The sequence below is a fragment of the Musca domestica genome, unplaced genomic scaffold (assembly GCF_030504385.1).
Source record: "Musca domestica strain aabys unplaced genomic scaffold, Musca_domestica.polishedcontigs.V.1.1 58, whole genome shotgun sequence".
In the NCBI taxonomy this organism is placed as follows: Eukaryota; Metazoa; Arthropoda; class Insecta; order Diptera; family Muscidae; genus Musca; species Musca domestica.
In genome coordinates this window covers 1,869,263-1,883,388 of record NW_026712360.1, presented here as the reverse complement: position 1 = coordinate 1,883,388, position 14,126 = coordinate 1,869,263, and the positions used below count along the sequence as shown (strand labels likewise).

Below are 14,126 nucleotides of genomic sequence, written 5' to 3'. Positions count from 1 at the left end.
CATTATTTAAGACAGGAAACTCTAATTCTCACATAAAACAAGAAGTAGTTTTTAAAAACAAATATAGAAAAACATTTACATACCCCAATTATACAGAGGAAATTATAACACAAATTTTTAAAAATCATCTAGCGCCCAATAAAACCACGGCAATTTTTACAGATAATGAAACTTTTCGCATTATTCAAAATGTATATTCCAAACATTTTGCACAAAGCAAAATTTTTCGTTTAGTTAGGTGTACTGAAATAGTAAAGGACATAAAAGAAAACGATAATCAGGATAAAATCATTCAAGACTATCACGAAAACAATAATCACAGAGGCATACAAGAAACCTATGACCACCTAAAACGCGAATATTACTTTCCATACATGAAATCAAAGATAGCTCAAACAATAAATAATTGTACTTCATGCCAAAGACTAAAATATGATAGACATCCTCCGAAGAATAAGTTTGAAAAACCTCCCACACCTGTAAAACCATTAGATATAATACATATAGACATTTACACGATTAACAGCAAAAATATTTTAACCATTATAGACAAATTTTCCAAATTCGCCGCAGCATATACTCTAACAGCGAGAAACAGCCTTTGCGTTATTAAATCTTTAAAACATTTTCTTAGCCTGCATGGCATACCTAACAAAATAGTTTGTGACCAAGGAACCGAATTCACATCAAACATATTTAAAGACTTTTGTCAGCAATACCAAATTGACCTACACTTTACATCTTTTCAACAATCTTCTAGCAATTCCCCCGTAGAAAGACTCCATTCAACATTAACTGAAACTTACAGATTAATAGTCGAGAAAATTAAAGAAAAAAAGTTAGAAATGGATCATGACGACATCCTAACAGAAGTTCTTATAACCTATAATAACGCAATACATTCTTCTACTAAAATTACACCTTTCGAACTTTTCTATGGAAGAACCTATAAAATTAACCGTCAAATTACATTTAACAATGAACACGAATATCTTTCTAAAATTAATCAATTTCGAACACAACTCTACGAATCTATTAAGGAAAAATTGGAAACCGACACGGACAAACGCATAGAAAAACTTAATGCAGACAGACAAGATCCACTAAATTATGATGTAGATAACTATATATACAGGAAGGAATGTAGGAGAAACAAATTAACACCGAGATTTTCTAGGCACAAAGTGAAACAAAACAACAAAGCAACATTACTTACTACACAAAACACGAAACTTCACAAATCAAAAATAAGAAAAAAACAATTTTCATAATCTTTTATTTCAGATTAATACCCATGATACACACACAAACACTGGAGATACACAATTTAAAAGACACCCAGGGATTATTACAAATAAAACTGGGAACTGCTAAAACAATAATTGACTATATCAACCTTATACATATAATAAAATTAGATTCTTATAAGGATAATGTCATGAAAATTGAGGAATCTGTCAAACAATTTACTCCCACATATTACAACAGAGATTCCTTAAAGGTAACAAAATTTAAACTTAAAGACCTTAAGGATAAATTGAATTCAATAACTCCTAAATACCGCAGGAAAAGAGGATTATTTAATGGTATAGGTTCAGCAGTTAAATTTATCACAGGTAATATGGACGATAATGATGCTCTCCGTATTAACCAGGCTATATTTAATCTAACAAATAAATTACAAACTGAAACCAGTAAACAGAATATACTTAGTACTGGAATCATTGAAAGAATAGAAAATATCACAGACCACATAAATAAAGAACAAGATATAATAGTAGAGTCAATAAAGAATTCTCAAAATAGCATAAATTCCAACTCAAGACTTATAAATGATATGCAGTATTTAAATCAGATTAATTTCCACATTGATTTACTGACAAATCATATTAAAGATGTTTCTGAAGCGATGACATTGTCTAGCCTCGGAATTATACCCAAGATGATATTAAATACGCAAGAGTTAGAAGAAATAGGGAACAATTTAGAGAATCAGTCAATTAAAATTGATACAACAGAACATTTATATGAACTCTTACAATTACAGGCATTTTACAATGATACCAATATCGTTTTTAACATTCAAATTCCCCACATCCCATTAACCAATTACACAATTTCCCATACAATTCCTATACCAATTAATAAAACAAAAGAAATAGTTATAAAACCTTACACAATTTATAATAATAATAAAATTCAATATTTCGAAAATTTATGTAAGAAAATCGAAAACATATATTATTGTAAAGAAAGTTCACTACAAGAAACTATGGAAAATTCTTCATGCTTTGGAAAAATCATAAGTAATTTAGAAGCTAATTGTAATCTCAATAATATAGGCCAAATTACAGAAATATCACAACCTGAACAAGGACTTGTGTTAATAAAAAATTTACCGACCACAGAAATGAAAACATCATGTAACTCCGAAAAACATAATATTGAAGGCAACTTATTAATAAATTTTAAAACTGTAATGTTATTATTAACGGAATTATCTACGAAGATAACCCAAACATATATTGGGACGATTTTATTGTAAAACTACCCACAGAAATAAACATAAAACCTTTGTCTACAATAGAAACTTTAAATATACCTAAACTCAAAGAGTACCATCTAGAAAATAAGTTAGCCATCGAAGAGTTATCAAACAATACAGAACTTCACAGACACATAAATTATGGAACTTTAATGTTAATAATTGGAATTGTAATTTTCACCTATATAATGAAACAGAAGACAAAATTAGTGGTAAATGAACTTCCCGCCAATACTGTTGTCGCTTCTGACCATCAATTCTTTTGGCCATCGCTCCATACTAAGGGGGGAGGAGTTACAGAAACAACATCAACAACAACAACATTAACACAAGCACCTACAAAGCCACCAAGGTTAAATCAAGCAAATAAATAATAAAAATTATTAAGAATTGCTAATAAGTCAATAACCGTATGAATTGCTACATATAAAATTAGTAAAATAAAGAATTGTTCAATAAAAGAATTGTTAAATAAGCATATATTTAAATTTCAAAGAATTGTAAACAGGCCACCAGCTATAGAATTACTAATAATTTTATAAATTGTCAAAATGCAGTTATTGCAATTTTCACTTTAAATAAGTTTATAATCGTAACTTTCATTTTTAATTATTGTTTTCAATAAAGAGGAGTAATTTTTGAGCAACCAACGAATAAACTTGTGTTTTTTTTAATACTCGGATTACTACAAGAATTAACTCGCGCATCTTTCAGCCAGAGAGAGACGGTCATCACTAGATCGACTGCAAAGACCTCACCTGGCATTTATGCAAATATTAGTATTCGCAAAGTTGGAACAAAATCGGATAATCTATTCTCTTTCTGTGCAATAAATTATTTTCTTTGAAAATTTTGACATTTTGTGGGGGAGGTACCAGAAGGATTGAACCGATATTTCCCATCTCTGAACTCGATTTAAATTTGATAGTAATATTACGATGTACCAAGTTTGGATCATATCGGATACTCCTTTCGAGAGTTATCACGCGCATCTTCCAGCCAGAGAGAGACGGTCATCACTAGATCGACTGCAAAGACCTACGATCTAAAACCGTTATTTCGATGAGGCTGAGCTTATAAAAATACATATCGCGTATTGCTGGATGTAGTGTTTTGACGAGGGATATCAACCAAAAAACCTTGGTGGATAAGAAGTTAAAACTATTTAAAAACATAACCCGATCTCTGGGGGTTGGTCATTATACATTTTAGTACACCGCCATCGATTATATATCATTACGTGGATTATACAGTAGTTCTGCTCAAATGGCCTTATTTTATTATTTGTTTATTTGAAATTTAACAAAATATGCCTCATTTCACCTTCTAAAAATTACACACAGTATGTGAGACATCTTTCCTATTACAACTCTCCTCTACGACAGTGTGGCACAGTGTCTGCACAATTTACATGATTTCCCCTCATATGTTCATTCTCACCACTCACGGGTTGTAATATGCCACATGGCCTATGCAGGTAGCCAGTGAGAGCAACATGCAAACATTTCTTAACCGATTGCCGTTTTTGTTGTTGGACTTTCTTTAAGGAGAAATTTGCAGAGAAACAGAACAGAACAGATTCGCGCCCCAAAAATGAAAGCACTGACATACACACACACACACGTACTCACGCCAACCGATTACAGAGCGTTGAACAGAAAAACAGGAGGCAAAGTACGAAAAATAACGAAAAACAACGACGAATAGATGAAAGAACAAACGAAACGAACGAAGCAGCAGCACAAGTGAAATATAAAAAACGGCCAAGCTAAACACGAAAGAGCCGAACAAAATTCAGCTCAGTTGCAATTTGAGTTGTTGACCGTGCAGTTCTCTAACGTTGTTGAGTTCAGATTCCAATAAGAATTGAATACAATACAAATCACATATATATAAGCATAGAAAAAATAATAAAAGTTTCAAAGCAAACACCGAAAAGAAATTAAACAAAATTCTTAACTTTAAACAAAATAGCTGCGGGTATATATTCACACAAAACTCACATCATCATTATTAGAATGTTCTTCACATCACAACTTTTTTCTGCGAATGTTGCTGCTGCGCTACTCTACAACCAACAAGCAAACAATCAAGCAAGCTCTTGTCTGCTGTTAATTAACAAACAAAACAAATGAAAAGAAAAAAAGAATAAATTATTTGAATCAGAATAAAATTATTCATCGCCCACGGCTAAAAAAAAAAATAATAAAAACAAACAGCAAAATAAAGAAATTTAGGCGAAGCAAAAAAATACAAATTTTTCAAGATAAGAGAACACTACAAAAACAACAAGAAATTAAACAAATTGTTTGTATTATCAGCCAGAAGGTTTTTTTACAACAAGCTACAAAGCATCAACATAAAATCCACCAGAAAAATTCCATTTTTTTCAATTTCAGTGGCGGCCTCTTGTTGCCTTAAGAAAATGTATAAAAGCAAGGAACTGTGTTAAGGTTATTTGCCGAGCACACGTTTTTTCTTTCTTACAAGGGAAAAAGAGAGAGCCCATACCTTTTTCTATTTCCCAAAGGAAAACTGAAAATACATTACATTTTTTGTGTATTTTCCTGCCTTGTAAGCTTTGCTTATTTTCTGCGGTAAAATTTCAGAGTGGTGTTTGCTGCTGCTGAATGGTGAATTTTTCATTGAGAGGAGGAGACATTGTGTTTTTTTACCACACTCATTTCGTTTGTTTCCCTCTTTTCGGTGGCTCTCTTCAAACAATTTTGTTTTTTTTTTCGCACATCATTGGGTCTCTGAGTGCTGTAGTTGTTGTTTTTTTTTTTCACTTGGTTGGTTATTGGGCTCCCCCTACCACTAGACAAAAAAAAAGAAAAAGAGCGCGTGAGTGTGTTTGCGTGGTGGGGAGAGAACTATGGACACAGCAGTAGAGCGAGCAGTGAGAAATTAGTTCGATGTTCCATTTGTACGTACAAAAGAAATTCATGGCAAAACGCATTTCTTCTTTCAGTGTTTTTTGACCCTCACTCCTATACAAAACGAATTTCGTTGAAACAGAAACAAATTGTTGTAAAAAGAAATACCCCCGAAAAACGTCGTAAGCAGAGACGCGTCGTACGCCGCAAAGCAACAGCAGCAACAATCGTCGTCAGTCAGTAGTAGTTGTCGTCGTCGTCAGTCACACATCGTCAGTGTGAGTGTAACCGGAGAGAACTTAAGGCCGTAAGACTTATAACGGAAGCATTTTCTTCACACACATCCAAATTTACTTCAGTCGATAGTAGTTCGAAATTCCAGACCGGCGGATTTCCAACTACTCAACAACAACAAACAGCTTTAATTTAACTTAAAAAACCCCACAACAAAACAAAAAAAACACATTTAAAATGGTGAGTAACACAAATTAAAATCCAAAAAAAATAACGAAGAAAAAAATAAAAGGAAAGTTTTGGCGTAAACAAAATTTGTAATTTGTGTGTGCCAAACCGCAGAAAATTTCACAAGAATAAAACATCTAGGAAACCACAAAAAAGAAAAAAAAAAAAAAACAAGGCAAGATTTATGATGTTTCGAAATATTTTTATACGGTGCAAAGAAAGTTTAATACACACAAAATACTTTGAAATTTATTCGGCTGAACGAATTGAAATTTCCGTTAAAGTTTGAAAAAAGGGTGGAGTAGTTCCATACGAAAGAAAAAAAAAAGTTGGCCGTCATCTATTGTCGTCGTCATCATCATCACCAACCATTATCCAGCTCATCGAGTTGCTGTCGCGTTGGTTGTCATCGTGTGGTGTTTATGCTTTTTAGTTGGTTGGTGGTTACTCATTCGAGGAAATAACTGGCTTGGTTACTTTTTTGGGTAGTATCGCCGGATTTGTTGCTGGTTTGTGAGCTTTTCTACATACTTTTTTTTTTTGGAAATGAAATGCAAAAAATGAGGTTATTTCAAGCAAAAAAGGCACAAGAATTTAATTTCATGACAAAAAAGTGTTTGGTGTGCGTGCATGTGTGTGCCTTGCAAATATTTCTCTACTATGTGTTTTCGCTCTTTCTCTCTGTCTCTAGGGGAGAAAATAAGGAGCACACACAGTTTTTTCTTTACTCCACCATTCATAGGGGAGCGAAACGGTTCACACAATGTGTGTGTTTGTTTCACATAAACCGTTTGGCTTACATTTGTTTTTTTTTTGCAAAAGAAATATTCTCTCTATTGCTTATCTGTTTTATTTCCCTCTTTTGCTGTGTATCACCTTTGCCATGTCTCGTTGGCTGGCTGGCTGCTGGCCTTTGGTTTGTTGTTATAAATCAAAAACAACCACTTTTTGTGTGTTCTGCTTTGCATTGGCCCCACACAACATGCTTTTTCTCTATTCTTGCCAAAGTGAATGCTCTCGGTGGTGTGTATTTCTCTCTCTCAGTCTCTCGGTGAGGATTTCTCCTCCACCAACACCGCTGTTTCAATTTGTGTATTGCCTTTTGTTTTAACCGTTTCGTAGCACATATCAAAAAGGAGATGCCAATAACCGCACTGCAGTTGTTTGCTTCCCTTTTTGCTATGGTTTCGTTGGTCTTTGTTTTCTTTCGCACTTTTTTTTGCTTTATTTATTTGTTTTCGTAGTATATTTTATCTTTTTTTGAGATTTCAGCGGCGTTTTATTTCCTTTGCTTTTGGGGGTTTCTTGTTTCTTTGCATTTCATTGTGAAGGAAAAAAATGTATTGTTTTTTTTTTTTTGTTCTTATTCATGTTTGTTAAAAAGATGAGACTACAGATAGGTAGGCAGGCAGGCAGCTGGCGGACAAGGCAATAATTGTTAGCAACAAAAACAATTAGCACAACAATAAAAAAAATGTGCTAAACAATATTAACAATAAAAGTTGAAAGGTTTCATTTGCCTTGCTGCTGCTATGTTCCTTGAAGCCGCCATTGCGAATTAACATTTGACGGCTTTAATAGTGGCAGCTTTGCAACAGTGTGGTGTGTTAATGACAGTGCAACTGATAGAGAGAGTTTAAACCGGGTTTACATGCCGTGCAAATCAATGAAATAAAAGTGTGTTAATATTAATATTATTGATTATTTTAGAAGGAAACAGTGGGGAAACGGCTAAAATATCGTTAATAAATTAAGTTGAAAGAGATTTTGGTTCATAAAAAATATAAAATTCTTCCAATCAATAACTGTTATGTTAGTGAGAGAAGTTAGAAGAAGAGTCACCTTAAACTTAGTTTATACTGTGTAATCAAGATAAGGAGTGTTTAGACAGTTCTTTTAATGAGTATATAGTAGATTTAGGTAATTGTAGATTAAATGGAGTTATAGGAGCCCGGATTAGGCCAATGCGCAGAAAAAATGTTCAAAATAATAAAAGAAGAAAGAAAATGAATGTATTAAAAGCATAAATGTTCATGTGAAGTTTTAGTGTAAAAATGAAGTTTTGCCTGGAAAATTGTGTAGGGGATTAACTTTGACAGCAAAACAGAGTGAAATGCGCACAGGGTCACTTAAATTACGGGTTTTACGAAGACTTGCCATTTATTTGACGCCTAAGCAAAGAAATTGACAATCCGTAATTTTAGGAAAATAAATATGTTCGGTATATAAAGAGCTTAACGTTTACATTGTCACTAAGATGGAATTCATTGTCCCTTTATCCTGTGAAAATTGCCGAAAAATCCAAAAAATATGTTTTTAATTAGAATAATTTGGCTACTTTTATTTGGAAAAACAAAAATAAGTTATAATTTTTTTTTGTGAAAAATTGCCTCCTTGCCATTGATCATTAGTTAGGCCAAAAACACAAACAAACAACAGCAACAAAAAATAATCTCGATTCAGGGTTAATTTTGAATTTCTAAATTTTCGATAATAAAATTTATTGTTATTTTCGCAGAATTGCTAATTTATTTGTTTATTATTACCGATTGTTGTTTTTTTTTATTTAATTAACATTAAAGCGGCCTGTGTTGGCTGTATTGTTTGGAAATAAGAAGAGCAACAACAAACTTATTTTTGTTGTTTGCCATGTGCTTCAGAAAACAGAAAAAAAATAGCCGAAGCGTCGACAGAGATATGATAAGCAGATTTCAATTTTGTTTTTTAATTAAATTAGAGGAAGAAGAGAAAACAAAAAAACATTTCAGCAATTGCTGATAACAGTATTTTTAATTTAATGATCTTCTAAATATAGTGAATATTATAGAATACATTAATTTTATGGGATTTTTTGGGGCACAATTTTTTCATGGGAATAGAAAAAAAAAATAATCAAAGGAATAAAAAAAAAATCCGTTTCCAAAATATCGATAATTTGACTATAACTTCCGAACGGCTCCATCATGTGTGTTGGATAGGCATTTTCATAAGCTTTACAATGATACCTATATTGTCGATATGGGATAAGTGGATCCTGGTCTTGAACTTGGACATTCGGGTCAAAAATCTAGGGTCCCGGGTCCGTCCCCAAAAAAAAATAATTTTCCGGAATCAGGATAAAATTGCCTACCTCTGGAAAAAAATATTTTTTGGTTTCCTGTATTTTTTTATTTTTTATACCCTCCACCACATTTTAGACCGCACATATATACTTTGTGCGGTCTAAAATGTGGTGGAGGGTATAAAAATATATTTTTGATCAGCATAAAATTCTATGTCGATTTAGCGATGTCCTCCTGTCTATCCGTTTGTGGAAATCACCCTAGCTTCCGAACGAAATGAAGTAGGTTGATAAAATTTTACTCAAATGTGTATTATGTCGGCAGAACGTTTGGTATTGAACATTGGTGATTCAGGTCCACGTTTGGGTATAGCCTCCATATAATGGTACCTCCCGATATTCGGTATTTTGATGATTTTAGCGACATTATTCACCGGAAATGTTTTAAATTTGGTATTTGAAGTTCGTAATGGATACTACAGCCCAAGACAGGTCCACAATATAGTCTCCATATAACAGTTTTCATTTAATTGGTAGTTTCCGGAAGTTTTATGAAAATTTCAATTTCTTCAAAATGGGGAAAGGTATTATTATTTTTTTTATATTTTTTTATTAATTTTTTGTTTTTTATTATTTTTGTTTTGTTATATTTTTTATTTAATTATTTTTGATAAGGTTTTTTTTTTCCTATTTTTATATATTTTTTTGTATTTATAGTATATTCTGTTTTGTGTTTGTTTTTACTATTTTTGTTTTTTTTTTTTTATAAATTTTTTGATATATTTTTTATTTATATTTCTTGTTTTTTTTATGTATCAATTTTTTGTTTTTTTTTTTTCTGTTATTTTTTGTTATATTTTTTTGTTTTTTTTTTTTTTATTTTATTTTATTTTATTTTTTTTACTTTGTAATTTTTTCTTATATTTAATTTTAAAATTTTTTTTTCATATAGTTGACTTTGCAACAATACCACACCATCATGCCTGGCTACTTGTTTTGACTCAAATACCACAATAACCACGTTTCTAATTAAAAATTCAATATCGCAATTTTTATTTTATTTTCTCCTGTCCCTGTACTGATTTTTTTTACATTGCGGTTGCAACAGTTTCACATTTTTTTCCTGCCCATAAAATGTTGGTGAATTAAAAAAATGAAACGAACTACCAGCAACAAAAAAAAATGCGTGTAAAATCGGGCAACTGGGCTAGCCCACCACAAGCCAGTCAGCCTGTGTCACGTTCTTCTGCCAGGCAATAAATTGTGAAAGTAATTTATAATTCATGAATATGTGACACGTTTATAGATTGGCAACCAACAGGTCAAAGTAAAAACACCACCACTACACATACATACATGTGATACACATGTGTACAAAAGGATGAATATGTGTGGGCGGAAAAATTGTATGCCATGAAGGTGGCGTTTCCTTTTCTTTTGATTTCAGCAATGAAAAGCTTCCTCCTTACTTCCTTGGTTTATGGCATGTTAATAATATCACAACAGTTTAATTTCCATCAAAAAAATGTGCTGGAAGCACAAATAATAAGAAGAACCTCTTCAGTCAGTTATTGTTCGTGTTTTTCTCTCCTCATTTCCTGTCAATTAATATTTTCTGCAACATTGATTGCAAAAGCCATCAGCCAAGAAATTTCTTCATTGCCACAATAAGAAAAAAATGAAATGGAATGGTACGACCCAGAGCCTGCCCTGCCTGTCTCTGACTTCTGATAACAGTTTGTCCATATCCATGGTGCTGTGAAATTGTATTTCTGGCATTTATATCTGTGCGTGTGTGAAATATCTTATGGCCTAGTGTCGACGTTTCGTCGTCTGTCCATTTTATGAATCACAAATTCTTTTTAATTCCTTACGATATCATCATCATATTATTGTTATTATTGTTGTAGTTATTTTCATTATTTTGCTTTCGTTATCATCGTGTCATTTTCATTTCAATTTAATTACTGGAACATTATTTTATTGAAAACAAACGTAATTATAGTTATTATCATCATTATTGTTGTTATGTACTCTTGTTTCAAGAGGGCTGAAGGAGGAGGAAAAAAGATAATTAAACATTGAAGAATTGGAACATTTAAAAGCTTTTAAGTAAAATGGAGGTATTGGGTATTACAATTTGAGTTCTAGAAAACTTGGCTATCAAAACTTTTGTAAAGGCAATTGCAGTACCCCGAAATCTTTGCTATCAAAAAATGTCAGATATGCTGGCAAACAAAAATAGTGAACTGAACGGTCCGGTGACTATGTCCATAGTCAAACTGTCCTGAAAAAAAGTAAATTAATGTTCCATTAAATGTATGGCAGTCGCCCTGGAAAATATAAACTGCTTTTTTTAATTCCAGGATATTTCAACATCTCTGGCAATGATTCAGCAGATGAATTGGCAAGATTTGAATTAATAAAACTGTCATCGGCTAAAACCGAAAACTGGATCCGAGTCGATCGATGTGGAGATTGAGAACTCGATGAAGCAATCCCTTGTGCTGTCACTTCTTCCGAGTAATACATACAATTTACTCTGGGAGATTTTAACAACACTGGAAGGGGGGATTCAATGCCTCTTAGAAAATTTGGCCGCTGATCTCTGAGAAGATATCAAGGTCGCTCATATCCATTTAGAAATCAGATCTAAAACTTATGGTGGGATTAATCACAGGTCACTGTAACAGAAGAGCCATGACTTCTAAGTGGAGCGACAAAGAAACTTTAACCTGCATGCTTTGTTAGGACGAGGAGGGAACTGAAACGGTAGAGCACTTTCTTACTTTTCAATCTTTTCTGTATTGGACATAGGCTTGTGGGGAATTGATAAGACGAGGATCTGAGTCAATTGATTTGGATATCGAGAACCCGGTGAAGCCAACCTTGTGCTGCCACTTCTTCCAAGTGATACATAAACATTAGGGGATGCAATGTCTCGAAGAAAATTTGGCCGCAGATCTCTGAAAAAAAGATCATGGTGGCTCATATCCATGGGGAAATCGGATCTTTAACTATAACTTGTGGTGGAATTAATCATAGGTCACTGTAACAGAAGCCCACTGAATTATAAGTGGGTTGACGACGACACCGATTGCCACAGTCTTTGTCAAGATAAGGAGACAACCAATACGGTTTCCTTTTTGGACATAGGCTTGTGGGGGAAGCAAATTCTGCAGGATTTATTTTCATTCTCCGAAATTGACCCGGCAGTCATTTTGCAGTTAGCCGGAAGACTAAAATGTCTAAAGACGATACCCTTGTCTCTTCGTGGGCCATGTCGGTCCACGTTTTCGTATAGCCCCCATATAACGGTACCTCCCGATATTCGGTATTTTCATGATTTCAGCAACATTGTACACGGGAATCGTTTCAAATTTGGTATTGGAAGATCTTAATGGGTACTAAAACCTATTGCAAAAAATTTCGTATGCATATCGACATCTTCGTGTAGCCCCCATATAATGGTACCTCCCGATATTCGGTATTTTGATGATTTTAGCGACATTATTCACCGGAATTGTTTCAAATTTGGTATTTAAAGTTCGTAATGGATACTACAGCCTGTGACAGAAAATTGTCTGCGCATCTTCGTATAGCCCTCATATATTGGTACATCCGATATTCGCTATTGATGATTTAAGCCTCGTTATTCACCGGAAATGTTTCAAATTTCGTATTTGAAGCTCGTAATACAGCCAATGAAAAAAAATGTCGTAAGCATGTCCACGTTTTCGCATAGTCCGCATATAAAGGCTTTCATTTAAGGGGTAGTTTTCGGTTTTTTGTTTTTTTTTTTTTAATTTTTTCAAGGTTCCTTCCAATTGGTGAAGGGTATTAAAAGTTCGGCCCGGCCGAACTAAGCTGCTTACATTTACATTTTTTTTTTCATTTCTCATTTTCATAGAACAAGAATTGAAGGGGCCAGCCAGATCGTGTGCACTTGTGTGCAGGTGGCACCGATTGCCGCAGATTTTTATTATTTTTTGCCGAGTCAGAGTAAATTTGGAATTTTAATTACCAAATTTCTCTTTCAAATTAGGTCCTGTTTTAGTCCTTGAAACTCCCTCCTTATCTTCTAAGGGTTCTCATTTTTTTATATTGATATTCATATCTATATATGGCAGGCAATCGCATTAAATTTGCCATCAAAACCCTTCACAATTTGAAGTGCAATTTTGACGGTTCTAATCTAATTCATTATCGCCATCTAAACTTATTATTATGTCTCACTCTTTCACTTGATATGTTTGTAAAAATTCCAATTATTTGAATTAAGTGGTGAAAATAATAAAAATTTTGCAATTGAATACCAAATCAATCGATATCTTTATTTTTTTTAGAACACAAACACCTTTGCCAAAAATTGTAAAATTTAAAATGAAAAAAAAATTCAGCACTGCAATTATAAACGTTTGGAGGCGATAACTTGAAATTTACAATACCTTCTTTCATCTCCATTCCAAAGAAATTAAAAAAAAAAAACACAACAACAGTACAGAACAGCACAGCACAGAACAACCAGCAATCAATAACCTTATAAGGCATTCCAGTGCCAGGCGGCAAAATTTTAAATTTTTTCTTCCCCTTTTTCTCTCCCCTTCAAACAAAGTTCTAATTCCTTATATCAGATTTCCTGCAATGTTGTTGCGCTCTACTATGCCAGCATTTTTTATGGCCTAAGGCGTCGCCTCACATTATATGGGAATTGTAAATAAGCTAGAAAATACCTACAAAAAAATAAAGGAAATTGGAAAAAATTATATAAGCAGCGATTAGCTTAGCTTTTTTTCTCGCTCTCTTACTTAACATTCAACAAAGCTCATAATTCAATCAGATAACGTTTCGAGAGGTTGGTTTTTTTGGGTGGTGTTTATTTAATTGGTTTCCTTCCAACAACGTCGCTCGCTATCGTTGCCGTCAACCCTCGATGGCATTTTGTCATGAAATTTAAAATTAACCGGAAAAAAAAATTCCCTACTTGAAATGTTACTGTTTTGTTTTTGTTGCCTTTCGCCTTATAAAGCGCCCCTTGATTAGATTTGTCACATTCTTTTTTTTTGTTGTTTTGTGATTATTGCTTATTAGTTATTAGCCATGGGAAAAACGATAAGATAAACGTTTTTTTGGTTTTAAATTTCCTTTAGTTTAGTCATGCAATGTCATCTGATTTGTTATA

At 33.1% G+C, this 14,126-nt stretch overlaps 1 protein-coding gene across 3 annotated transcripts in view; it reads left to right on the top strand.

The window, feature by feature from the left end:
- Positions 1-4,341: 4,341 nt before the first annotated feature.
- The window catches only part of LOC101890483 (calmodulin), a 49,555-nt gene continuing 39,770 nt past the window's right edge, over positions 4,342-14,126 (top strand). For all 3 annotated transcript variants that reach the window (XR_009343716.1, XR_009343717.1, XM_020036089.2), the window contains exons 1-2: positions 4,342-4,525; positions 5,517-5,895. Coding sequence is in view for 1 of the 3 variants with exons in the window: in XM_020036089.2 (XP_019891648.1) it covers positions 5,893-5,895 (3 nt within the window). In the remaining 2 variants the exon portion in view is untranslated. The remainder of the gene's footprint in view (positions 4,526-5,516; positions 5,896-14,126) is intronic.